Raw genomic sequence first — 27,795 nt, 5'->3', positions numbered from 1 at the left:
AGTTCAGGACATGCTACGTGTCCCTTATCAACCAGAAGAGTTGGCTGAGTTGCCGTTGCATCAAGTCTCCCATGATGATGTCTCTTTGCTGTATGGCAACATCAAGTCGTGCTTCAGGGCTTTGTAAAGACTGACAAAGGATTCAACCCAAATGTCTTTCTGGTGCCCCTGGGACTGAGCAGCTCTGTAGGCTGTGTAGACCATGGTCAGCACTGTCCTTTCAAAGTCTTCTTTCTTGAGGACCCGTGGGTAGGAAGACAGCCTGCTACTCAGCCTGCGGATCTCTGTGATGCTCTTGGGGATAATCTCATTGCAGATGGTGTCAAACTCAGCAGCCTTCCTCAGTGAAGCAAGCTCCTCATCTTTGATGGAGATCCTCTGACCTTTGTCAATGTCAAGCTCAGCTAAAAGAAACTGGTACAAAATCAGAACACAGAAAGCTATTTATCTTCTCCAAGAGACTCGAGGCAGAGTAAATGTGAATGTCCTTAGCTCTTTACTTTAGGTCAAATGGAGAAAAAACTCTCATTGCAATGGCTGGAGGTGGGGTAGCCCAGAAAGTCTCTGTGTGAACATTGGACTCCTGTGTTACCTACCTGGGAAAATTAGAGGCAGGCTATGGGGAAATGAAAGAGGAAAAGGAAAAAGCAGGTAGTTTTCTGTTGTCCAAAACAGGCATGGGTTGCTGCTGGTATCACATGGGGACTAAAGAGGTGGAGAGAGCAGCACAACTAGGAAAGGCTCTCTACCCTGCCAGGGATAGCAGTGCTGGCCTAGCTCTGTGTGAGAGAGCACAGCAGTGGCTTCCCAGCCCATCTTCCTTGTTTGGATATCCAATTCTAGTTTATCAAGGTGTGGGCTAGGTCGATTTGACCCATGCACATTCTTCCGGTGGGACACTTTCCCTCAGGCAACTGTATGACACTGTTCCAGACTGTGACTGACATCTGCAGTGTCCACTGCTGTGAAAGAGGGGACCTGAATTATTTTGAAGTGAAGCAGTCATGCCCTTGGGATTACTTTGCAAGGACTGATACTTGTGGCTTTATTGCTTTGAACAAATAATTTGGGACTGAGACTTTGACCAAAGAATTTAAATGCATTGTGTTGTTCATACGTAACTGTTCCGGAAGAAAGTTGCTTTCAGTAGAAAGCCATTTGCTCTGGTTTTCACTTTGCCTGTCAGTGAGATAGAACCCACGTTTGAGGTACTGCAGGCAACTGCTGCCTGCTTTAAGTGCTGAAAGAGCTGAGTTTGTCACATACATGTCTGTTCCCTCCTTTCTGGTGAGCTATTACATACTCAGCAATGGGTTTACTGCTGGGATGAGTAAGAGTGACATGAAGACAGATAATGGATAACCCCAGTATGGACAGTAACCCCAGTCTTAGTTAGGACATAAGGTACCATCTGCTCCCACATACTGAACCTCATAAAGCAGGACCACATCTTCCAGTGAGTTTTGTAGCACTGGGTTAAGGAAGGCGGCTGAGGACCTCTTGAATCGCTGAGCAGCTGGGAAAAGCATAGCTGGAAAATAAAAATGGGAGAAGAGAGGTTATATAGGGTGGCAAACATCGAAAAGAGGAAGCACTTTTCAATAGCAGATTCAACCAAAGTACTGTGTGTTGCAAAGGCTTACCGTACAGTATGACTTCTCACTGTAAATAAAATGGGCAGCATGGACTGCTTTGACTATAATCTACTAGGGATGGAGGTGCTTTGACTATAATCTACTAGGGATGGAGGCTAGCTGTTTGTCCTGTATCCATCTATGCTGTGTCTAACACAGAGCGGTTTATAATCCAAGCCTGGGACTCTGAGGTGCAGCCATGGTGTACAGCATAATAATGATAACTGTATTATAGACACTATTCTTCTCCTGGCTTTGCAACGGGAAACTAACACTGACCCTCAACACAGCCTACCTTCTTCAGGCCATTCTCCTACTGTCACGGTTCTAAGACCCTACATTTCTGCTGGTTTCAACTGTCTAAAAGTTAATCTCTCCTTAGTTGACAGACACAGCTCCTCCAGACAGTAGATCACCTCATCTGTCCTGGGCATATGTGTCTGGAAGGAGTGATTCTCCCTTTGGAAATGCCTATATCTATTCATTGAACCTGTTACCAGCTTAGACAAAACAGCTACATTCAATGAGGTGAATATGAATTTATTATGACTTCAATATTTCACAGTTTTATAGGTAGAAACAACAAAGTCCACTATGATCAGGTATTTATTTACCTCTGTGAAGTGTACTACAGATATTGTCTCAGGGAAATGAGACAGAAAAGTTATGTATAGTCACTGAACTCAGCAGCTCAGTGAGGTAGAGTGCTTGTGTAGTCAATGACCTGTACAAATCGGAGTATAGAAAACATCTGATGCTACATTACAGACCACATAAATGCTTTGAGTTACTAAGTAGACTACTGACCAGGTAACTAGGTATTATGAAAAGATGTAAGTTCCTTTCAGAGTAGAGGGGGAAAACCCTGTTTTGTTTGACGTTATGTGTAAGAGACTTAGATGTTGATGTTTAGGTAACCATACTTAGGATTAGTTGGATTTTTTTCAAATACTCAGGAATAGGAAATTTTTATTAAAGCTGTGCTTCTCCGACTATCAGTACATTTCCTCATAAACTTCACTTCCCAACTTTAACTGTTGCTTACCAATAGATAAATTTGGAAATTGGTTTAAAAAAAAAGCAAAAAAAACCTCAACCTTTTGAAAGGCATTATGATTTCCCCCTTAAAATTTAGAGTTCGACAATTATGAGTAACATTTAATAGAACATGCAGCTTATTTTGAGTTTCTGAAAACTTTAATCCCACCCTCTGTCTACCAGATTTTTTTCCCATGAAATATTTTTCCTAGATCAATTTGTTTTTGCCAAAGTTCTTGTGATGAATTTTGCATGCTGTCTGTAGAAAATATGAATGTCATTTAAAGCTCTTTCTGCTGGGCATGCTGGCATGCAAAAAAACCCCATCTGGAACAACTGCAATTATTTTATGGAAAAGTTGTCCCTGATCTCTGACTACCTGGTTCCTCAGACAATTTGTTTCTTTGGCTATCCAAGAAGATCACAAATATGCATTTCCTTCTAGACTCTGTAGCCTAAATATTGTCATGTTTCCTGGGCTGTTGCCAACTGTTGACTTTGTTAAAGTTTGACTTAATGACATTTAAATTCTAGTAACACAAGGAGAAAGAAACCAGGCCCTCAGAGATTTGGTTAATTAGAACCTCTACTATCTGGCATAAGGAAAATTAATTGGAATAATACCAGGTATATATTGCTTGACCCAGCAAAGGGTATTTTGGTCTTGAATTAGCTAGGGCATACAGCACAGATAAGATAGTTTGTTAAATTGCAATAAACATACTGCAGCTGAATACTAACTGCAAATGCATCCTACAGTGAGGGATAACAGGCATTTTGGTAAGACGTACAGTGTTAGGTGCTTCGTATTGAATCGACGTGAGTTTAGATTAAAACTTGTTTAAAGTATTGAACAGTACTTTCAGGTTAAGTGAGTAAAAGCCTGAAGGAATGAATGCATCCAGTAAACGAAAGAAGGTGTTGAAAAGGACTTGGTTTCTGCAGCAGGCTTTCCCCATCACAATGCTTTTACCACCTGAGCATCTTGTCTGGCCCAGCCGAGGACACGACGAGTTTGGGAAAGGTCACAAGCCACCTGCACGTTCTGCTTTGCAAGAGTATTTGCTTGGCTGACCACTGTCTACTGGGGCTATACCCATTTTCTGCTGCTGCTCCATCACTGATGTTCACCCCTCTTGCTCAGATCTTTATTGAGACACACTGGAGCTACTCCATCTTTTGCTTTTGGCAATTGGAGAATGCAATTGAGTGCATGTGAAGCACTTGAAACTTCATGCACTAATTGCTGAGTAATTAAAACTTTTACTATCAGGCAATTAAAACTCTAATTACTAAGCAGCTGGCAGAAATCCAGTCCATAATGATGACGATTCATTTTTATCTCTTTTAGATGTCCTTTTAGTGGGAACAGCCTCAGAGTGCAGAGTACCTCTACATATACAGATGGCTTACATCTCAAATGCTCCCTGAGCTATGGTGTCTGTGGCATCTTGTTTCAGTACTGTCATGCTTATTATCATCACATGGATCGCTTTTAGCTTTAAGGCCAGCTGCAGATTCCTACCATGGAGCTGAGCTAGGAGTCATCAGGTTCAGCCCATTACTGTTCACCCAGAAAAATCTCAGAGAAGGACCCACACAAAAATTAATTCCGTATTATTGGTTTAGTAGTGACCCACTTGCTGAATCATGGATAATGCCTCTGAAAGCAGCTGAGTTTTTTCTACCCAGCACTTCCCAGGATAACACAGATTATGCTAGGAGATTCAGAGGAATAAGAGCATGAGCTGCTATGTTGTAAGAAAGGACTCTGTATGCATATCAGAAGCATACGATCCTCTGTAGGGACTAGGCTAGCTCTGACTCCCTGATCCCATTATCTTTTTCCCGAAACGTATCAAACTTTGTTATAGTTATTAGACACTCTCAGAAACTCTTTCAAAGCTCATTTGTATTAGTCATGGTGATCTGCTTTTCCTGATCCACGTTGTATTTCAGTCATTCCCTTTCTTTCTCTTCCTGCACAGTAGCCAAATCCTTCCACCATCACTCCCTACACAGTCCTCTCCGTCAATCCACAAGTTCCTCCCAGATGGTGTGAGCATTTAGAGCAAACATTATCTGATTTTCACTACACTGACTTAACACACGTACAAGTTAAGCACAAAAGCTGAGACAGACAAAGATTTGCACCCAGTTTCTGCATTTAGTGATGACAAATTTAACTTGAAACTTTTCTGCTGATTTTACTTCTTCATTTACTTCCATCTCTGACATGAGTTAGCTGGGCAGTATCAAAGAACAGCAGAGGAGTATTGCTGTGACTTACCATCTCTTTACTGTTTTCTTCCCCAAGGGAGTTCCCTGTAAAGCTATCAAGCAATTATTTCAGAGCAAGATGCAGAGCAATGTGCGTCATTTTATGGTGATGTTGCAGCCAATTAGTTTCAATGTCAGTAGCTGTGAATGTCATAGGAGAAGAGATCCTTAATCAGTATTGACAGAGAAAGCCCACCCAGTGATCTCTGAAGTCAGTGGAGAGTCTCTGATTGATTTATTGTTTTTACTTCTCTTACAAATGTGTAAAGACATCTCCAACTGAGATGTGGGTGCTTCTGTCCTAAGGGCTGAAGAGTCACATAACAGAAAGCTTATATCCACAGAGATGAGGTAGGGAAAATAAGGTTTTGATTATCCTTACTGAAAACATTTTCTATTATGTATCTATGTACTACCAGGCTCATCCTCTTCCAAATCCTTCTTCATAGGGGCCTTAGGAATGCTGCCTGATCTGACTTCCCTCGCTGCCCACTGAGGCCTCAGGGCTAGAGGTGGATGGTAGCAGCGTGACCAAGTGCAGCCACCCACTCCCAGCCCACCTGCCTGACCCTGAATGGCCTCTTCCTGTGCCCTGAGCCTAACACTTCTTGTACCTGAAGATGGTGGACAGCCAAGAAGTCTAGTCTTAAGGGTGGCTGAAAGTGCCTGTCAAAATATGGTGCAGGAGTCCCTGTTTTCTGCACCACTCACTGCCCGAGTCTGTCCAGTCTCCTACAGCTCTGTTGGCTCAACTCCTCTTCTCCTTAAGGACTACCATGGTTCCCAGCTCGTTGGCCTGCTTCTAACTATTTACCTCATGACAGGTAAGAAATTTCTTTATGGTTTAAACATAACATCACACCTGAGGCTGACAGGAGCTTTATTTTAAAGATGCTTTCATCTTTTTTAAGAACTGTGCTAGAATTTTCTGGACCTCATTAGCCACCTGGTAAACATTCGTGATCCTCTCCCAGGTTTTCCGTGCAGTTTCACTGACAAGGATACAGATGTTTAGTTTTGCTTTCCAGTCTACACTCCATGATTTCCCAATTGCTGCCTGTGATGTTTTTGCTCAATAAGTACAGAGCATAGCTGTAGGAGTACTCAGTTATTTTTGCATTATCAATGCCCTTTTCTTCTCCTATTAAAAGGTATGAAGCAAAGAGCATGAATGAGACCCTGCACAGGCCATTTCTCTAAAGCATGTACAGCTCCCCAGGGCTCCAGGACATGCACACAGTTTAACTGGGGTCATGACTCAGTAGGAATTATTTTGATTGACTTCAGAGGCATGGAAAAGGGCTATCTCATTGCTCCAGTGGGACCCCTTTAATGAAGGACAGGAGGAGAAGAGGAAAAAGAAGGACTTGTGGGCCAAAGCTCGTGACTTCTTGCAAGCAAAGAAAGGCAGATTTGCCTGTTGGCATTGGGAAAAACAGTGTCCTGGCTATAGTTGTCCTATAAACCAAATTCAGTCACTGACTTCTTGGGACCAGCCCCCTATTTCTGGGAGTGCAAGGAAGGGAGCAGTTGCACAGGCAGCAGCAGTTTCTGTTCAGTGATGGATCTGAAAAGGAAAAGCCATCTCTGAAACTGCTTTATGTGTTTGTCATCAGTTGTAAGGAGGATTAATAGGACTCTGAAAAGCCATATCCTCTCAGACCACCACAGCTGTCTTTTTACTGCAAGCTCACAACCACCCCTTAGTAGCGAGAAACTGTTAGAAGCTCAGCAGTACATCCAGCTTGCTCTCTCACAGCGAAAGTTTCCCTTTCCTGCTCAAAGCTTTTGAAGTCAGGACTCCTAGACCTCAACAGAAAGAAGTTAATGCATCCCAAATTATAACGACAGCAATTTCTCCCTATTTGGCTTTATCTTATTGGTAAAGCAGGGAATAGAAGTGTTTACTACAAATTCAGTGCTGTGAGTGCATTTGTGCATGGAAACAAATACGCATGCTGCTCCTTAAATTAAAGGAAATGAGAATGTAAAATTTTATAGGTTATTGTTCATGAAGGCATGGTAAAGTATGTAGAACAATATTTTTATAAATTAATTGGCCATTGCTGTTTTGTTTTGTCCTATAACAAGCCTTGAGAAACAGCATTTGAATTATACTCCAGTGGTGTGAGGTTTTCCCTAGCCTAAACATCATATGGCTAGAAGAGCAAATTAAAAAAATCCATGTCTGTGCTCAGCCTTTGGGTTTTTTTTGGATGCCAGCTTCTGCAGGAGTCGAAAAAGCCATCTCCTGGGCCAGATGCATAACCCTTTTAAGCTTGCTGTTAGTTAGCCTGGAGCATATGGTGGTTACACTAGAGAGCTGGAAATTTTCCTTGTGTCAGAACATTTTTCTTTAACCTGCCTGGAATTTGCACTAAATGGATCTCAGCACATCCAGAGGCTCCTGTCATGAGAAGACATTTGTTGATAACCTGAAAAACATTTTTTGCACTAGCACTGATTTTTTTTGAAAGATGAAGATGACCCTTCAAGATGAATTCCAGCATTTTCCAAAGCAAGTGAACTCAGCACTGTCCACAAGGTGACTGCATAGGTGGCCTCAGCAGCCATTATAATGCCATACAAAAATTGTGAGTGGTCTGCTCTGTCTGAACCTGTTTTGTTGCAGAGACTGCTGGGCAGTTTCGAGAAGTCATTGTTGCTTTGGATCTTAGGTAAGATGCCTGAAATGCTCACGAGAAGATTTTCTTTAACAGTGTATGGGAAGTATTGTTTTGAAGACAGTCTCTACATTTCTCCTTGATCATGCAGAAGAGGACATAAGTCTTAAAGTTTGCATACCCTTGGTAAAGGTTTTTTTTTTTTTTTTTGCATTCCTCTTAGATGACCTTGCTTATGAGGATTTACAACCAGCCCAGAAGTATTTTTTATACGTAAAGAGTTTTATTTCTGTCAGATGACACGGTGGGTCCTTACGCTGAGTTGCTCCATTGCTAGAGTAACAATTCACTATCCCCAGTTTACTGCCTCAGGCTAACTGTGAAGTACCTTTCCTTATCATCCTGCAATCAATCAAAGTCACTAAATATTTTGCTGCCCTGAAAAACTATCTGCTTTGTGCCTGCCGCAGATCCTGGTACCAGAAGCATTGCTTCCTCCATGCTGAAGTGGGGTTGACCTGTGAGAGGTGTGTGGTGAGCAGTGAAAGTAGTAATGTAAATCACAAGAAGTGCAGTGTTAATAAGCAATGAACAGGTTTTATGCATAGTAATCCCACCCTTCTTGTCCTGTACTTGCCTCATCCCCAGAAATATGCTTGTTCACCATTTGCAAAGTACTTGTACTACCATAGGCCTGCAATCTCTACCAGGGCAGAACCCAAGCTTTGACTGGCCAGCCCTGTGATGGAGTGTTCTCAGGCATAGCTCATCTATGCTTCCTGAGGTTTTGCTTTACTGTATCAAAACTGCTATATTAGAAATGATTGAACAATTTGCCCTAGCTCAGGAGAAACTGAAAGTGTGGGAAGACAGAGAAAGAATAAGAGGAATAAAATAAGGGAAACACACACAAAACCCTGGAAAGACAAGGAAAAAACACTGAAGTGCTATAGGCTAGCTTCTGAAACTTGTATCTGGAATTGCAGTTACTCACATAAGTAGCTCCCATGACAACAAGTGCAATGCAAAGGCTTGTGCATTCCAACTTTAATGCATTTAAATCTCTATTATCGGGAGATTAAATCCCAATGCCCCTTAGGAGAACATAGCAGTGAGATGGAGAAGACAGTTTAATTACAAATCAACATGAACTGCACATTTTTAAAAGCAGCTACCAAGAGAATTTGCCTCTTTTTACTTTCTGTTCCATATCCTTGCTATCTTAGCTCCTAAGACCAAAATTAATAGTGACAGTGATCTCTCTTTATTCCTGCTTGTTGGATAAAGGTGAGAATAGATATTTGTCTCTTATTTAGTTATAATTAGAATAGTTAAAACAAAAATGGCTCCATATTGAAAGTCTCGGTTTAGTCAACAAGGATGTAGGAAGTATATCTCTGTACAAAAGCTGGCAACAGGCAACACTGTTCTTAGGAAAAGAAAAAAAAAAAAAAACCACAACAGTTTAAACCACCTAGAATTAATAAAATTTGTTTTCAATTCCTTAGTTCATCACCTAATCAATTTTTTTAGTTACATTTTATAATTTATTTTATTTTTAAGAAATACACATACTCTGAAAGGGGGTCTCAGTTCCTTAAAGCAGAACCCACTCCAACCTATACTTCTGTGCTTCATAAATATCCTGAGATGTGTTAGATTATATTAACATGCAACAGGGTTTCTATATAAAACTATAGTGGTAATAGCCTTTCTAGCTACTTGGCATGAGTAAGAAATGTAAAGGTGTATTAGAAAGATCAAAAAAACTTTATGTTTAGAGAAATGGATATTGCTTGAGAAGGAAATGGTGCATCTGACACTGTGATTGTGAGAGGCAGAGGATATTTTTTCTTTTATGATTTAAATAATATGGTTTCAAAGATAAGACTAGCAGCAACTAACTAATACAGTCTGAGAAATTATTCCCTCATATGGAACTTCCATTATGCAGCTTTTTCACCTCTTCCCAGCCTCAAGCAATGTATGCTATGTTATTTTTTTCTTCCCTTGGATGTAAAAAGGGGGTTCCTAACTGGAATTATTTCTGATCACAAAAAAAAGGCGCAGTCAACCAAGAGAGGCCTTTAACGTGCTGGAGTAAAGTTGCCACAGAAGGCATGGAGAGAAAAAACACACACAGAGAAACTGAAAGAAAGAAGTAAGTGAAATGCCTTTCAGTTTACTGCCGTATTACCAGGAACTGATGATAGGCTATGGTGAACACTATATAAGTGAAAGGCAACAATAAAGAAAGGAAATATCAACCCTGTTCCACGGACCTAATACAGAGGCAATAAGCAATTTTGGTAATACAGGAAATTTCAGGCAGATGTGGGAAATGAATCAGTGCTTTATATCCCTGTCTTCATTGAAGGATCACCTCCCCTTCCCTATCTGTGTCCCATTGCTCACAAGAACTTTTCGCCAACAGCCCTTGTGCAAGGGGAAGACACAAAGCAGTCTTACTGAAATACATTTGAAAATGTTTTTTAGAAATTAACAAGTGAAGCGATATAATGATGATCCAATACACTTCCATTTCTCCCAGTAAGGAACAGAGAAAGGAGGGAGGGAGGGAGGAAGGGAAGAAATGCAGTAGGCTGTTGGTGTTTCAGTACTGAGCTGTGGGGAAGGACCCTAGGAGCAGGGTGAAGTGGATGACTCTCCTGTTGAACAGTGGAGTGAGAGCAATGGAAATCAGAGCTCTGCTCTGCAGGAAAAGAGAGAGCTCCAGCCGCTTCAAAAGCTCTATGCATCATGCTATTGTTACTCTGAAAGGAAAACCCTCCAAAACCATGTCTGTCTCTCCAGTTCTCTGCCCTTTTGATTTTAACACCACAGATCCCAAAGGGGTGGGTCCAGCCCTGCACCACCTCTGGGGTACATATTTGCGCAGAGCTGAGACACTGAGCACAGAGGAGAGGTGTCGAGTAGTTAACAGCCTTTTTATATTGTGTGGTACTTTCTTTTTCAGTTGGGCTTCCTTGGTTTCCTGGCAGGCAAAAGCAACTGTGTATCTAGGGTTTTACTGAGGCTGACCTAATCACAGCTGCAGCTGTAAGGGGCAGTCCCGCACTCCTGCCCCCGAGTCAGGCTCTCCCTCCTTCCCTTTGTGCCGACACTGCTTTGTGAGCCAAGCCAGGGATCTGGCTGGTCATGAATGAAGGGAAAAAGCAAACCAAAAAAAGACTGGGAGATTTAGCTGCCTTACTCCCCGCTGCAGCTGCTACGCCAGCAGCTCTCCTGTGTGTGAGAAACTCCCAGCACGAGTGTGGTCCTACTGCTCTTAGGACATTTGGTGATGATTCCAATTCCTGGATGACATAAGGATGGACATCAGCCCTGATTAGGAAAAACAGAAGCCCGTACTCATGCCTACACACCCTTGATCTAACCACTAAGCTCATGGGCTCCTTTCTGTAGACGGTCACCTCAACTAGTGTAGTCATTGCTAGGTGAGGATTGGCCACAGGAACACTAGCTGCCAAACACTTCTTTTCCTTCTATGCTTACATCCCCCTGAACTTTTAACAGAGTAAATTAGACTGGCACAAAGAATATCTAAAATTTATTCCAAGATTGGATGGTGAGAAATGAATCAAAGGTCCAGTTTGAACTGCAGACCTTGTTATTGCTGACTGAATTGTGCTGTAATGACTTATCCTACGGGTACTGTCCCATGGAGATCATGGAGCTGTCAGTTGAGGTGAAGAAAAACAGAAGAAATGGTGGGGACACTGGAATTATTCACTTAAGCCATCTGTGAATAGTTTCAACTAGCAAGTAAATTCAAGTGTTTGACGGTGGATCTAGGAACTGTTATTGAACTGATAACAAATTATTATTTTGTTTGTGTTTAAACTGCTCACCCACATATAGTGTCACACATGTGAAACAAATTATTCCTCAAACTCATGAAGTATCAATATTGCAGCTCAAAACTGAGGAGGAATAAACATTATAATGACTTCAGATTAGAAGGAACCAGAATTGTCTTCCCCTTTGCTTCAAATCTCCATCCAAGTTGAAATAAATTGTTAGGAGGAGAATACGTAAACCCCAATTTTCTGCTGCTTCTGCTCTGGGATTTCATTTGTTCTTCAAAAACAGGGAAACCCCAGCTGCCTTTCCAGCTGTTCATTGAGCTCCAAATGTCAGTGCACCTGATGCTGGTTTTCTTAATGACACTAATGTGTACTGATGGAGAAAGCATACAAATCAGTCTTACACAAAAAAAAAGCAGGGGGGTATTGGCTTATTTTTGTGAGGAAATTAGTTTTTTTTTTGTTTTGTTTTGTTTTGGTTTTTTGAGACAATGCGTTTTCAAAACATTTTTTGTTTTCTAGTAGTGATGGTAAAGATAAAAAGTCTGAGAAAGTAACTCAGACCTGAAGATGGATTCAGTTACGTTTGTGAACTGGACTGGTACAGCAGTTTTGCCACCTGAACAGAATGTTAAGGGTGAAAAGCTGTACTGTATCCCTGGGTAAGAAGCAGGGGAACCATGTCTCTCCTGGAGTGGTGAGTGAGGGTCACGGTGAGAAGGTGTCTATTCTTTCAAATTTACACCTGCATGAGTGTCTGGTCCCCATTACGTTAATTTCTGCATCTGCATGGAAAAAATATTTAAAAATTAATGGAACTCAAATATAATAATCCACAAAATCTACCTAGTGGATTTCAATGTGTGCAGATGCAATGGTGGGCCAAGACAATACTGATGCTGTTGCTGGAAACATAGCAAAGAAATCTGAAGAATTAGTGCAAAAATGGGTTATATTTATAGACAGCTTTCCCACTCTGCAAACACACATAAGAGATTTCCATTTTATAAAGCTGTCATTTTTCCACTGTTTGTTGTTATTTCTTGCTCTCCTGAAATCTGAATATTTCTAGATCTTTCAGGTTTCACAATCTGATGAAATACAGCTGAGACCATCATACAACTGGATTCGCCATTAAATACAGAAAGCACTGCCAGAACCTTGAGTGTTGAAAACTGCTAAAGGCAGCTGGACACTGTGGATGAGATTGTCAGATGACCTGAGTTGGTCAGGTCCAGCCCTGTGATGCTGCCTTGTGGGCAGCCAGGTCACAGAGAGCTCTGTGCTGTGAAAGGCGTGCTCAGGATAGGAGGGAAGAGAAGGCTACATTCAGGCTTACAGAAATCTTACAGCCAACAAAGTAACTCAAATGACTTATTGTCGTGAGGAGTGGGACCTGAAAGGCACAAAATCCTGACAATTGCTCCTGAAATTGATGTAAATTCAAATCTCAACATCTTTCACTGCTGCAGTTCCTGCCCTTATGGATGCAATCTCTCAATGGCTCCCAGCCCAAGAGCACCCTGCCAGTTTGTCCCGTGTGTTTGATTCAGTGCTATTTTTCCTTACCATACATTCTCTTCTGGAGTCTTTTGAGCTGAACTTGTAAAATAGATTATAGCTTACAGGAAAACAGTCTAAGTAAATGTTTAAGGAAAAAAAAATAATGATCTCATGCTCTAAACTTAGGAAGAGTAAATTTGGAGAAAGGGAGAAAAACTTGATTTCCAGTGAAAGCCTCTAACGTTGCTGACTGAAACCATCTGGGAGTATATTCTTTGATTTAACTCCCCTCTGTGAGTGGGGACTAGTATAGAAGACACTTAGTGTGGAGAAGCACGAGATAAGCTGTTGTGATACCATATGATATTGTAAATTTCAGCCTGTATTTTCCTGGATTTGGTCTTTCTTCTTACTAATTCAAACACTCAGAAGCTTTCATAAAGAAATGTCCTTACTTAGAAAAGGTTTTGCCAGCATGTATATGCTCTGTGGGTTGTCATTACAAGCTGATAATTAAAAATCTTTTGGTCCATCTGACAGCCATTGTCTTGTGCCTAGAGAAACATTCCTTGCAAAAACTGGACTTTGTCACGTGATAACTCTCATGACAGTTCTTCCTCAGCTTGGTGGTGATTATGATCTCCCAGGAAAGCTCATAGAGATCATCTAGTTATGAATGTGACTGATATTCATCTCCTATAGTCTTCATATGACTTCCTTTTGTCAAGTTAGGGGAGTTTTATTACTGGTCTCTGGCCTGTAGCTAAGAGGTAATCATTGTCTGAGACACTGGAGCACACTAATACAACAAATTAATCATTTACAGGGGTTGATTGACATTTAGCCTGGCCACAAAATCAGGTAGGGACTACTTGTCTCTGTTTTTATACTTCTAAATGCTAGCCCTGACAATCTTTAAGTTCTGTTTTGACCTCTGATCAGTGCACAGGTACTAAGGATGAAGCAGAATGCAAACTAGCTTGTCATAGCTGAGCTCTTTGGACACACTGGGTTAGTAGGTGTGACCCATTTAACTGGGTTACAGAGACACTGGTGTGAGTGCTCCAGTTTGTTGTGAAAGGAACACTTAGAAGACAATTTAGAACTTTGTTTAAATAATGCATGCACTACTTTGTCAACAAAAGCACCCATAAGGAGATGCACTGGGTTTTGAAAAAAGATAAGTAAACTACAGTATGTTCAAGTAGCTTCTCCCAAATGAATTACAGTAAGGACTAGCACTCTCTTTCACCTCAGCGGGTAGACATTCAGTAGGTGCTGAATGTCTTGGGGTCAGCAGCATTCATGTACGGAGGCATCTGGGGAGATACATTTGCTTTTCTTCAGGCGAGATACATTTGCTTCTTTGACAGTTTATAGCTTGTTTGGCAGCATGAATTAAACCAGGAGTGAAAAGCTCCTGGTGGACATTGTAGATGGGACTAAAAAGCCAGCTGGACATGATGTATGCTTCCATCTTTGATCACGTAAGTAGAAAGGAGGGAAAGGGTATAGAGTATTTAAGATGTGATGAGTTGGTTACTTTCACCTCACTGACAAATTTGTGCAAGTAGAAGCTGAGCTCTTTGCTTAAGAGTCCCCGCATGCTCCTTTGGAGGACATACATGCATATGTTGTTCAGCTTTGGAGTTCACATCAGCTGGACCACACTGGCTGTGAGCAGCATGCACAGAGATTAGAGCTGACATAGCTGGATGCATGCTGGATTGACAGTCTGTGGCACATGCAGTTAGTCATTCAGGGTTTGAAGGACATCCAGAAATTCCCAGCAAGTGTCCAACAGCCTGCTCTCTAAATACAATTTCTGGCTAGAAAAGGAGTGTCTTTCTAGGGAAATACAATTTGTGGTGGTCAGCAGGGATAGGGAGGTGATTGTCCCTCTCTACTCGGCTCTTGTGAGGCCCCATCTGGAGTACTGTGTCCAGGTGTGGAGCCCTCAGTACAAGAAAGACATAGAGATTTTGGAGAGGGTCCAGAGGAGGGCCACGAAGACGATCAGGGGGCTGGAGCACCTCCCCTATGAGGACAGGCTGAGGGAGTTAGGCTTGTTCAGCCTGGGGAAGAGAAGGCTGCGGGGTGACCTCATTGCAGCCTTTCAATACCTGAAGGGAATCTACACCCAGGAGGGGAGTAAACTCTTTGAAAGGGCCGACAATAGCAGGACTAGGGGAAATGGATACAAGTTGAAGGAGGGAAGATTTAGGTTGGATGTTAGGGGGAAGTTCTTTACTAGGAGAGTGGTTAGGCCCTGGAACAGGCTGCCCAGGGAGGTTGTGGATGCCCCGTCCTTGGAGGTGTTCAAGGCCAGGTTGGACGGGGCCCTGGGCAACCTGATCTAGTAAATGTGTATGTTGGTGGCCCTGCCAGGCAGGGGGGTTGGAACTACATGATCCCTGAGGTCCCTTCCAACCCGGGTCATTCTGTGATTCTATGATTCTGTGATTCTTATGGTATCCGTAACACTTAGCTATTTACCAGGCAGACTCTTTAAAGACAGACGTCTTAATCAGCTGGAGACCAGAGCATTTCCCTGCTGTGAACATGAGAAGTAAAACACCATGGCAAAACAAGCCCCCAGTCTGTGTGATTGCCAGCTTGCGACTGCCTCATCTTTCTCAGTCCCACTGCTAAACTTCTAAATCCCCATCTCCCTGTGTTCCTGGAGGATTCTCTCCATCCACCGCAGGCAGCATTGCCCAGACCTCAGCCAAGTGGCTACTGCCTTCCCTCTGTGCAGCAGAGCTGGTTTTAGGGAGAGATGGGGCACAGTGAGAGACAGAGACCTGGTACAGGAAGGCAGGAGGGTTACATAATACAGGTAAAAGCACCAGGTCTGGGCCAGAAAACAGATTTGAGCTCTTCTTGGTGTTGACAGAGGAACCTGGTATCTGTAGTCCATTCATCAATATTGGGACCCTTTGAGCTGAGCTCAGACACAGTGCTGCCTATATGTTTTGCCCTGGCTTTCCCCAGGCATCCTGTGTGAAAACAGAGACATACTATCATCCTCCTTCTGCTGGAGAGCCCAACATGGCAGTCACAGATTGCACTTCACCATTTGAGCCTAACTAATTGTATCTGATTCCTGTTATGGGGCACCCCAGTGTGGAAAAATCTTTGGGTACTTTTCTATCCTTTTATCTTTGTGAGGACCCAACTAAGCTTTGGATTTCCTAAGTACAAGTCAAGGTAGGTTAGCCCCTTTGAGCTTTGTTTATTAGAAACCCTGGTGGTAGAAAGCAAGAAAACAAGGAATATATGCGTTTTTATCATTAGACTTGCTGCCTTCCAAAACTTTCTGCCAAATTGGCATGGCAACCCAGAAAACCAGAAGTTGCTGCGACTATGACAAATGAATGGTTTCACTGAACACATGCTGTACTATATTAGGATGTCTACAAGTAGTCTTTAACTGGAAATGGAGTTTGTTCAGTGCCAAGCCGTGAACAATTACAGTAAATAAAAATGAGGCATGCCTTAAATGTCTTTTATTTCAGGAGGGGGCTTAAGACATGAACAGTTCCCTCGGACATAAAATCTACATTTAATAAATAAATTCTATAAACAATTAGTTTGTGTTTCTTTAGAGTCAGACATAAACAAAAAACCAATGTCATAGCTGTGAGCATTATGAAAACCAGGGAGGAAACTGAGGGCTTGCAGAGCTTGATCCATTCTTCCAGTGGTTGATAAGGGGAAACAAAGATTTGTGCAGTTGTGGCACTGTTACTATGACTGGTGTTCAAGGGAACGTTTGACTGGTGTTAATGGTAAATGCTGTAGCCCAATAGTTTCTTGCAGCTTCCATGGAATAAAATAGCCTATTTCTTGGGCAGTGGGAAGAGTCTTTTTTCATACCTAAGTAGTTTAGAAACTTCCAAGGGATGCAACAAAAACAAAAACAAAAACAAAAAAACAACAAAAAAAATACATTCAGAGACCTCCACATATTCCTAACTCAGTGGCAGTTACTTTAACTTTTATACTGTGACTGGTGGTGAATTGCCCAGACTAGTGCATCTCAATACCTTGGTGTGATGAGAGGGTGGTAGGGACCAGAAGCAATCACGAGTCCTGCTTACATGAGAAAAAGGCAGTGCCAGCTCCAGAGAAATGGAACCATCCCATGAGCCTGGGGAGCAGATGGATAAGATGAAGACCAGCTGTGACAGATAGACATCTTCTGGTGGCTGGGTTCAAATGGGGATGCATACCATGCTGACAAGGGGTGAATGCTACCCTAATCTTAAACGTATGTGTGCTTTAATCTTTCCAGCCCACATTTATCACATTCTCTCTCTCTCTCCACACTTTTCCTTTCACTTCCTCTTTGCCTGTCGTTCATATTACTTCCTTCAATTTGCCATTTTGACCTCCAGCTTTTTCTCTATTCTTTCTCAGCATCTCTGCCTTTTTCCTTTGCCTCTCTTGCTTCCCTCTCTGTGGCTCAAATAAGCCCTGCCAGACTGGAAAGTCTTTACTCTTTCCAAGACAGAGAAGAGATTAGAAGCATCAGCTCCATTTGGGGTATGCCACCACCTGCCAAATACATGGAGGCAATGAAATCCTGATGTTCTGTCTCGCAGCAGATAGCCGCATTCAGTGAGGTGCCGTTTATTCTCTTCACAATGAGGTAAAATCTGACCAGTGTTCTGCTCCACCCATGCCATGCAAGGGGGTGGAGGGGTCACACAGGCATCACAGAAGACTTTGTGCATTTAGGTCTCGAACACGAGACTGCAGCACAGTGTTGCCCTTCCACTCTCCCATTTCCTCCCAAATAACCTCTGAGCTTTGAACAACTGATTTTTTCCCTTTCTCAGCGACTTTTTTTCAGCTACCCACCTGGCTCCTCCTGAGAGGAGAGAGACTCAGAAAGTTTGGACCCTGGCTCCTGGCTGGTGACCTGTTTCCCTGTGGCTGGGGAGGAATTTCCAGAGGATGAGTGGTATGCGTGCCGCTCTCAGGGGAACTGGGGAGCTGCCAAACCTAACCGGCAAACTGGGCCAGGAAAGGCCCCACATAAGCTTTCACCAGAGGAAAGGAATGTTTGTGGAAACTGGGAATATTGGAGCTTAGTTAACTCTGCTCTTCTCCTCCTCAGATTCTTCTTAGTCTCACACCCAGCACTGAGCTCGGCCTGCCACAAGGACCATGATAGTGAGACAAGAGGAGCCAGGCTCTTGCTGCAGCCTGGAGCACCTCAGGGGGGATAAAAGAGTTGGCAGGTAAGGGTTAGTGGCTGAGGAGGCAAGGGAGTCCTGTGACTTGTGGTGCAGACTCAAGCTAGTTTAATGTCTCTGTATTAGCAAGTATGCTGTGGGGGATATATCACAAAGCTGCCATAGCAATAGCCAAATAAAACAGGATTTTGAGGTAATGAGAGACATAAGGACAATACAGGCATACAGGATCCCTTCCTCTGCTTTCTGTCCTTCCAGAGGGAGAGAAAACCCCATAGATGGCTGTCCCCTTGGGGACTTTTGTCTACGTGTCTCCCCACAAGTGTTATTTGCAGCTTATCCTCAAGTTGCCTTTTTTTTTTCTTTTTGTGATGCTTTGATATGTTTCCTTCTCTGCTTCCTAGCACCAGATATCCAAGTAGCTGACCTGCATGAGCTTTGCCATTTTGCTGAAAAACACTTCAACCAACAAACAACACGTTTGAGCTGGAAGGTTTTAACAATCAAGGTTACTACAGGAATCCAAATCCCAGATAACAGCTGGGATTGTGGCCTCACTTCTGAGAGTGGCAAACTCCCGTTGACTTCAGTGGTACTGGTTTGCACATTTCAGTGCTTTTAAAGCTAAAGCAAGGAGCAGGCTGTTTTATTCACTTCAAGCTGACACTCACAGAGCTCTCTGTTTTGCTGCAGCCAGGTCCATGTACCCATGTACCCAGCTAGCTTCTCTGTGTCTTGGATGGACTCCACTCCCTTCAGCAAAGCCACCAGGGTGCAGAGGGAGAGTGCATGGTTTTGCAGACCCCCAGTTCAAGGTGGGTGCAGGCTGTGCACGTTGGCAAGCACCAGTGTTCATCTCCAGCACCCTAGAACAGTCTTATGGGTCCTGCCCTGCCTTGAACCTGAGAACAGGCACTGCGTGCAAAGTTAATTGCTTCACCACTCAGTGCTTTACCTCAGCAATTTACATCTTGCCTGTCAGTATTTGAGTAATCAGAGCCTGATGATGTTCATTAAGACCTGCTGACTTTCCTTTCAATGACATTGTACTATTCAGTGCTTCTGACAGGATTTCTTTCTGCTTTCTGAATCTCTCATGATGTACCCCAAGAAAACAAGAAAAGCACTTTGTGCTTCAGAAGCAGAATTTTAAAAAAAAATCACCACTATTAACAACATAGAGGACTACATGCACACAGTCATCTTGAAGAGATCTGGGGCAAGTGATTTAATTCCTTTGTGCATCACAATGAAAAGGGATGCTAACGTTTCCTCTTCTTAATTACACTGAAAGCTCTTTGGAAAAGGAAATTTTTTTTTTTGTTTTACTCTGTGTGTTTGCATAATGCCAGGTACCAGCGGGGTCTCTTCTTTGGGACCAGCAGTTGAGTATAAGATGATCAGGAGGAGACTCTCAGAGTGCTCTACAGTCTTTGCATGTGCACACGAGGTATTTCATTTGTAACAGAGCTGCTCTGCTTCTATAATGGAATATTGGTTTAACAGCATGCATTGAGAGCAGTGAGGTGGTTGTTAAAAGTAAGGTGAAGGGAGCTATTTCCATGTGAAAGCATAAGGAGTGATTGGCAGGAGGTGTTTCTGAGCTGGATTTTGGTTGGGATGTGGGGACCCTTGTGCAAAATGATCCAGACCATAGCAGATCTATACATGAGACTGAGGCAAATAGATGGGACACTACAGCATGCAGGAATCCTAAAAAAAACCTGATCAAAGCAGCGGCAAATGTCTTCCTGACTTGCCAGTCCTCAGTACTGGGATGGAACTGGGATCACTGAGAAGATTCTACTGGTGCCACTTTCAGCTTATAGTTCTCGCTTAGTCTAGCATATATCAGAGAGAAATCAGCTTTACCTCATGTGTCTTCCTCTTGTTGCTTACCTAGATTTCCTCAAAATTGTTTAGCTGCTTTCTCTTTAATTTTTGACTCTGTCAACCAGTTCATGACTGTATGAGCTGTAAGTTTTAGCCATTTTTTTGCCTGCTTCCTGTGGTGAAAAGAGCCTCTGAATCACTTTGATCCTTCCTTGCTAACAGCATGACTGCTTTTATAGAGTACAGTATCCATTTGTAATCTAAACTAAAATGTGGAAACTTCTGTAATCTATCCTCCCTCTGATCTCATCACAGTTTAGCATCATTGCCCTAGAAGAGGTTATAAACTTTGATTTTTTTAAGCATCCTTTGTATGTTTTCCAGTTTCAAGTATCCACTGTGAATTCTGATTCAGGGATCACCCTGTACACAGGTTAAATTCATTAAGTCTTTGCCCAAGGGAGCATTTGGGGAACCAGGACATGCTAGAAAGGATTTTGATTACAGTCACAGCCCTACAGTATTGGATATTTTTCCTGTGCAGGTAAAATCCATTCAGAAACTGTTATAATCTGGCTACCTTTCTCAACATCAAGCAGCTTTCCCAGGTACTAGTAACTAGTCCCTTTTCAGCCCCTTCAGTCGTCTCCCTGCTCTCCCTGCAATAACAGTTTAATCGTTTCAGACTGCCACCACGACTGGTGCCCACGGGATCTGTCACAAGGAACAGGAAATCCATGGCTGCGCCACACAGCAAAGCACAGGGCAGAGATGTCAGAGTCAGAAGCAGTATGACCGTATCAGTGTCCAGCCAGGGGAGTCCTGTTGAAAGGCAGAGCTCATTTCCCTGGACACATGCCATGCATGTGATTACTACACTGCTGGGACACCAGCTAGAGTCCCTGCACTGTCCTGCGCCGTGCAAGGCAGGCAGTTTGCCTTGGCCCTGAGTCTGTGATCTCTGCTCCACACACCATTGTGCCATACAGGCATCCTAGTTGCTTCCTTAGTTCAGTAATTCTCAAATCTTTTCCAGAACTTCTTGAAAACATATTTTTGTCTTTGCTTTCTTATTTCTTAAAGGGCAGAAAATATTCTTCTAATGCCTCTTTCCTACTACTTATACTCTAGAACAATTTGTTTTTTAAGGATCTATTTTTAGGTCTATGACATACATTTATACTCATCTCTTACACAGCTCTTTGCAAAGGATTCAGGAAGTAAAAGCATAGGTATATAAATAGGTCATCCATCTGCAAAGCTAATTCCTCCGAGTTTCAATCCCAGACTGCCCTTCAGGTAGTGCCTCCCTCTCTTTACAGGTACAGTTGTGATACTTGGTGCCATAATAACTTGCATCAGGCAAATAAACCCCCAGAGCCTCCAGCCTACAAACATGGACTCCCAGGAACTGGTACAGACTTATGGAACAGATCGATCAAGCCTTTTGCAGGTCCAGTGAGGTCACTGGAATGGGCACAACAAGCAGGGAAGTTGGGACAATTTTCCAAGTGATCACAGGGGAGACAGAGAAAAGGAAATATTGTATTTTCTCCATAATAAGAAATATTCTTTACACAGCAAGGCTTAGACAGAGTTGGCTCTGTTTCATAACATTTCGTATTTTTCATTGTTTTATCTGCACTACATATTTTAAGAATTGAATAACAATGGCTTTATGGAAATTAAAGGAATTTAAGTAGATGTTGCATTTTAAAAAGTTCTCATATCTGGCCAGTTACTGCAATTTCTTTTTACCCTTGGACCAGACCATGGAAAACCTCAGCATGTCCTAAATAAGCCAAGGCCATAACCTGGTATACTCAAGGCCCACTGGGGATATATGTGTATATGTGTTTGACCATTTGTGTTATAACTGCATGCTGTGTTCAAGCATGAACACATGCCCTTTGCTCATGCTGTCCAAACCAAAAATGTCAAACAAGTGTTACTGTCAGCGGCCGAATCCCAGAAGTTGCTCGGAGAGTGCCTGGCTGTAAGGATGCAATAAGAGATGTCGGGGAAAGAGAGGCAAATAAGGTCAAAAAGGTGGGGGAATGCAGTGCATGCCCTAATCTCCAAGCCACTCATCCCTTGTCCATATGGCAAGGTCACCAGCAACCTGGAATGCAGCAAATGATGACACAGTACAGGATATGTTAAACACTACTTCCTTATAAAAGGACTGGCTGGCTTTCTAGCGACAGCCAATCCCTATTTCTTTTCTGCATAGTCCTCCCTCTCCTGGCAATGAAGAGCTGCCAGCCTGCAGTAGCTAAGCCCACAAGCAGAAGCAGCCTGGAAAAGTTGTTCATGTAGCAGCTGCTCCATCAAAATCAAAAACTCAGTTGCCACAACACTACAGGAAATACTAAAAGTTTGAACTGTTGTGGGGAAATCAAGGAAATCAAGCCTTCTGTTCTTCCAAGTAATTCCTTCGGCAGAAAGCCTCAAAAGAGAACAAGCTGTTCCCCTGGTGTTATGGAACAACCATTTGACTTTCACCGAGCTCTAAAGGCTGGGTACAAAATAATGAATGTTGACCAGATAGATCTGGATGCAACTATGATACAGCTTTTGAAGTCTGGAAGGCACAGCACAGCCATTCCCAAAAGCATGAAACCTCAGAGGTGTTTATATAGCTAATACATCCTTTTCTCCCTGATGGGTGAAAAGAGCTTTACCTTCTTATTTAGCGTCTTTCAACATCTCCTTTTGCAGCCTCCACTGAGGGGCAAACTCACCATTGCAGCTGCTTCCCCACTGTCCAAGAAGCCACAACCACAAGAAATCATACTGCACCTTCACTCCCTGAGCAACCACATATCAAACGTGCTGCTTTTTCTGTTCCATTTTTTTGCATCAGGAAGCCCTTACAACAAATAAACTACAGTCAGATGAGATGAAAAGTGCTAAAAAGTAAAAAACCTTAGGGTTTCTCCTCAGGGAACAGGCAATTCTTATAATGCAGAGCTGAAGCTAACTTCTGCTCTCCAGTGTATTGGTACTCATCAGAGCAGTTTGATGAAAACAACTGGGTGGCAAGCAGTGACAGTCTCCAATTATCACAGCTGCATGGGTTTTTTTCATTTATTTTTGATGTCAAAGAATAGGATTTTTTCCTTGGTTTCTCCAGCAAAAATGTATCTTAAGATCTGGAATTCTTATTTGGGAACTTCAGAAATTAATATGACCTCACCTCTACCATCACATAGGGAATATCACTCAGTAGGGACCTAACATTACCTTTTATCTCTAGACAGGTGCTTTACAAAATCCAAGAGGGTAATACCATACAGCTAAGCCTACAAGAGGCTCAAGGAAACCTGAGATGATGACAAGCAAATTATTTTGTCACCACTCTGGATCTTTTCTTCATTATTCTGAACATGTCCATCCTAGGGACCAAGCTTTGTCTGTGACTTCTGGACCAATGTCTACAGCTGGATTTAGGCAGGCTGAGGAGTGCGTGAGATTTTTAATGCAAATAGTTGAGGGAGTAAAAAAACAAACAAACAAGCAAACAAACCTGAGCTCAGTTTTCCTGCCAGAAATGCTTTCTTTTCCCATTCATTGATGCTCATCAAAGCAAAGGGAAGAGGGAGGTGGCAGTCTGGAGTTCCCACTCCCCAGTCAGCACAAGTATGTTAGTCTTTCCTCACGTGTGGCTTTTTTCTTGACCAAAGCTTAAATACTTGGTTTCAAGGGCTGGGCATCCAAGGCTGCCCTAGTGCCCCCTAGTGAAAAAATGGTAAAAGCTAGACCTTGTTTTATCCAATATTGGCTATTCATTTCTATCGCAAACAACAACTGATGGTAATTAAAGCAAGACCCTTTGTCCTACTGTTTTGTAAACAATCTGGAATACTAGTCAACAGGGAGATGATATGCAGATCTGTCTTTCATTTCCATCAGACCAGATGCTGGTCTGTCTTTGCTTTTTCAATGGTAAAAGTCAGATCAAGAGACAAATAAGACAAATGACTAAGGTTTAGCCCACACAAGAGTCAGTTGTCATCTGTGGAGGGAGGGAAGAGCTCTGAGTGTGCAGAAGGGTGTGTCGTGCCTCAGTACTCAAATTTCCTCTTAGGTTTCTAAGCAATTAAAAAATTAGGACAGTGCTTTGGCCCTCTAGATACTGCAGACTAGGATGGGATCGGTTGGGCTGACACATAGGTAGTTTAAGGGAGTGGAGGTTCTCTAAAATAGCTGTTGTTGAAGGAGTCATGCCTCTAAAACATATTTGGAGCTGAATAGTCTCAGCAGCTGTGGAGAAGAAATCTAGTTTACTCCTCAGCAGATGTCTGTACACAAAATCTGTGAGAACTGAACTCCTTATCACAACAAGGAATGAATCTTCTCTCCCCTCTGAAGTGTCCCAAAACAAGCCCTAGATCTTCCAGCTTGAAAACAGTCTGCTTTTGCAAAAGGCACAATAGAGTTCTGATGTTTTATTTTAAATATTCATGATGATTAAAAATTGACTTTAACAGTTGCATAGATTCCTTTTAGGGTTGTGTTATTGTTATTTAGTTAAAATAAGTGTACTAGCAAAAGTGAAGAACATCCTTAAATTGCATAGTGATCATTCCATGGAAGCTAACCCCTTTCTTTTTGCTTTTTTTCCCATTTCATAGGTAGGGTGGCCTCACTCTTCCAAAAGGTAGGGTTGGGGTTTTTTCATCTAAGCAGAGCTAGTTCTGGTTTCCTCACCTTTTTATATGTCATCCCTGGAAAGACAAACTCTTATCTACAGGATTAAGGAATTTTATCATGACAGTTGGTGTCATTATCATTATCTCTATTACATAGTAAGAGAAAAGTAAGGTACACGAAGGTATAATGACTCATCCAGTATCAACCAAGAGGCTGATGGAAAAGCTGGGAAAAGAACCTGCCATTCTGAGTCCCAGGTCAATGCCCTGTCAGTGAGCCCCCACTAACTGTAAGGAACAATTAAGCATTCATACAGCCTTAGCAGAATTGCATAGCTCTTCATTGTTTCATTCAGCCATTGCCTCCCCTACAAAATCAAAACCAAACCCAAATAGCAGACTTGAAAGGAACCAGCTATAATGAGGAAGACATGGGAGATTGGGGTGGGGAGGGGGGCATCTGAATGCTTGGTTTTTTAACAGACTCCGGTTCCTTTAAATATCTGTGAGTTTCAATATCAGAACCAAAGAAATCTTTTGGGAGGTGTTTCCTTTCTCCACTTCCAGCAGCTACCGAACCTGTGCCAAATACCATAGGAGAAAGGACTTCATCACTAGCTTTGAAGCCAGCATCTCCTCTGCCATCCAGTCATCCCAAACCATTTCATATGTTACTGTCACACAATGTTATTACCAGGTATCTACTTGGTGGAGCAGAAGATTTTGCCACTTGTGACTGCAAAGGCTTTTGCTTTAAGGTTTCATGATCTATAGTTTCTGTTAATGCAAGAGAAAAAGTAGAAGGCAAGAGAAAGGAAAAAGTGAGAAAACAATGTAGTTTTAGTTCATGGGATAGTTTATGTATGTATTTGTATTATAATAGAATACATACATAATTTTACCTTTATGCACTTGTGCATGTGTATTTTTCTATTTGTCTATACAATTATTTAGCTGACCTGTTTAATGGAGAAAAAGAATTCCAGAGTTGAGAGGGACAAATTGTATATATATGTATATATATGTATAATGGAGCATAATTTCAGACCAAATCTACACACTCAAAGTTTTCTCTTAAATAGTTTTTCATGTTTAAATCTTACCTCTGCTCCATCTGTGGGTCACAGTAGCATGAGCACTGTAATAGAACAGCAGCAGCAACAAAGTCTTCCAAAGCATCCTTCTCTTTAAAATACGTATGTCTAGCTGTATAGTGGCTTTTTAATTTCCTACCTACTTTCTTTTCAAGAATAAATAAATGGCTTTTTCCTCTCTTCCCCCACACCCCTTTGAAGGGGAACCTGTCTGTTCTTCTGAGTACAGCTGAAGTCAGTGTGCAGCTTCTCTCCCAAACCAAGTCTCCTCGGGATCAGGAAACTTACTTTCACAGGCAGACTTTGTTTTTATCCACATCTGGAATGACTCATGGTGCATGTGAGTTTGCTGGCAGCTGTGTGAATAAATATCATTACATTTTTTTAGTTGAGTTTCATTTGTTATATGGGCCAGTTGGAATTTATTTTTGTCCAATGAACAGCCACAAGTAACTTCATTAAAGGATACTCTTGAATCCCAGCACTGCAGCTACTCCTCTGTAACGCAGGGGGCTATACGCTAACCCGTGTCTGAGGCAAAATCCTCCTCTGGAATGATGTACAGCTGCCCTTGGACGCTTAAGTCAGGGAGTGGGGCATGTGCTCTGCAAGAACATTTTGCTACTGTGATTCATATAATCGCTCCTTTATTAAGAACATATAATGCCGCACTTAGACTTCAGTTCTGCAGGAAAAGTCTTGGCCTTTTCCTCCATTTGGCCAGTGCAGAGAACAGGAAGGTCCAAATCCTTAACTGGCTCTCTTCGATGGTACTATGTGGAACAGTAAGCAATCCTAAGGACAATCTACATAGCCAGGCTGAATGTGAAGAGGTGATGCTGAACAAAAAGGCTACTGACAGACGTCTCCTTGCCGACACTGGCCCCAGGGAAGACAACACTGGAACACTGGGAAGCTTTTATCCCAGAGCCACCCGGCATAGCAGAAGCTGCAGGTATGTACTGTCCCTGGCACAGCTTCATCAGCAGCATCAGGGGGTGCTTTGTGGGAATACAGCACTGGAATAACAGCAGGTTGCTGTGTGTTGGAAAAGACTGATGAAAAATAGGAACATAAGTAGTATTTAGCAGAATCAAGGGATAGGGGATAATCCATTTGGTGCCTAGAACTGATGAGTCTAATTCTCTTCTTTTATATGTGAGTGTAAGCCAGGAACAAATCCACAGACATCCATGAATACACACTGGTGTAAAACTGGCACATAAGAAAGGAGACTCCACCTCAGAAAGTATAAATAGAAGAATTAAGGGAAAGGACCAAGAGTTGGAATGACAGTGGGCACTGTGGCTCAAAATTAATGGGCACTGGCAGGAAGGCATGGAGAAAGCCTGTTCAGCTCCTGTCTCTCTCATGCCAAAGTCTGGCCTTAACTTCAGTCATCTCGTTCTTCTCTGTCCCAGCTTCAAGTAACACCAGCTGTAAAGGAAGGAGGAGGGTCAAATAAGGTTGTCTTGCTTAAGGCAACTCCACTTCTTTTCCTACATGTACAGATTTTCCTATGCTCAGAGTGCCTCAGGTTACTCCCACATGAACAGCACATGAATATAAGACGGTATTTTACATGCCAAGGAGATGACAAAAGGTACAATTCAAGCAGAGGGTGGTTAACTAATTTTCTCACTATAAACTTCTTACCAGAACATATTAGGGATGGGTCTGAATGGAGGGTTAAAGGTAGGAGTGGGCTCACTCAAATGCATCTGTCCAGTAATTATGGAGCTGGAACAAACCAGTTTTACATTCCCTACAGAGGGGGAGAAAGAAAGAGATATGCTAGAAGAGGATGATTGTTCATACTTAGTTTAAGTAAGTCACTTAGGACAGGATCAGTTTCTCTCTGGAGGAGGTGGGTCCAGTCACCAGCACGGCCAATTCTGAGATGATGTGCATCAAGATGATTTGCATCAAGAAGGTGCAAGCTGCACCATAGTAAGGGGATAATGATCTGTCAACCACTGAGGAAAAAAATAGTGTGATGTAATGCCTACTGGGAAGACTTCAACCAGTAGGGAGGACTTGAGGAAGTACACTTTAATTTAATAAACCACCTTAGCGAAAGCCCTCTAGCAAGCAAACATAGTG

General features: G+C 42.4%; 1 protein-coding gene across 1 annotated transcript; it reads right to left on the bottom strand.

The window, feature by feature from the left end:
* FAM180A (family with sequence similarity 180, member A) lies at nucleotides 1–25,875 on the bottom strand. Its single transcript, XM_010082889.1, has 3 exons — nucleotides 25,702–25,875; nucleotides 1,431–1,531; nucleotides 1–414 (listed from the first exon to the last, which is right to left on the bottom strand). The coding sequence occupies exons 1-3, from the start codon at nucleotides 25,775–25,777 to the stop codon at nucleotides 61–63; spliced, it is 531 nt and encodes a 176-aa protein (XP_010081191.1). The 5' UTR covers nucleotides 25,778–25,875; the 3' UTR covers nucleotides 1–60.
* Between the last annotated feature and the right edge of the window lie 1,920 nt (nucleotides 25,876–27,795).

Source organism: Pterocles gutturalis, unplaced genomic scaffold (genome assembly GCF_000699245.1).
Source record: "Pterocles gutturalis isolate BGI_N339 unplaced genomic scaffold, ASM69924v1 scaffold6105, whole genome shotgun sequence".
Classification (NCBI taxonomy): domain Eukaryota; kingdom Metazoa; phylum Chordata; class Aves; order Pterocliformes; family Pteroclidae; genus Pterocles; species Pterocles gutturalis.
Note: the sequence above shows the minus strand (reverse complement) of the source record. Positions and strands in the feature narration are given on the sequence as shown.

Excerpts from the sequence above, each read along its gene's own strand:
- FAM180A (XM_010082889.1), bottom strand. The coding sequence starts at position 25,777 with ATGCTTTGGAAGACTTTGTTGCTGCTGCTGTTCTATTACAGTGCTCAT. Across the intron at positions 1,532-25,701 it reads GACCCACAGATGGAGCAGAG|CTATGCTTTTCCCAGCTGCT; the intron begins GTAAGATTTAAA and ends TTTATTTTCCAG. Across the intron at positions 415-1,430 it reads ATGTGGTCCTGCTTTATGAG|TTTCTTTTAGCTGAGCTTGA; the intron begins GTTCAGTATGTG and ends ATTTTGTACCAG.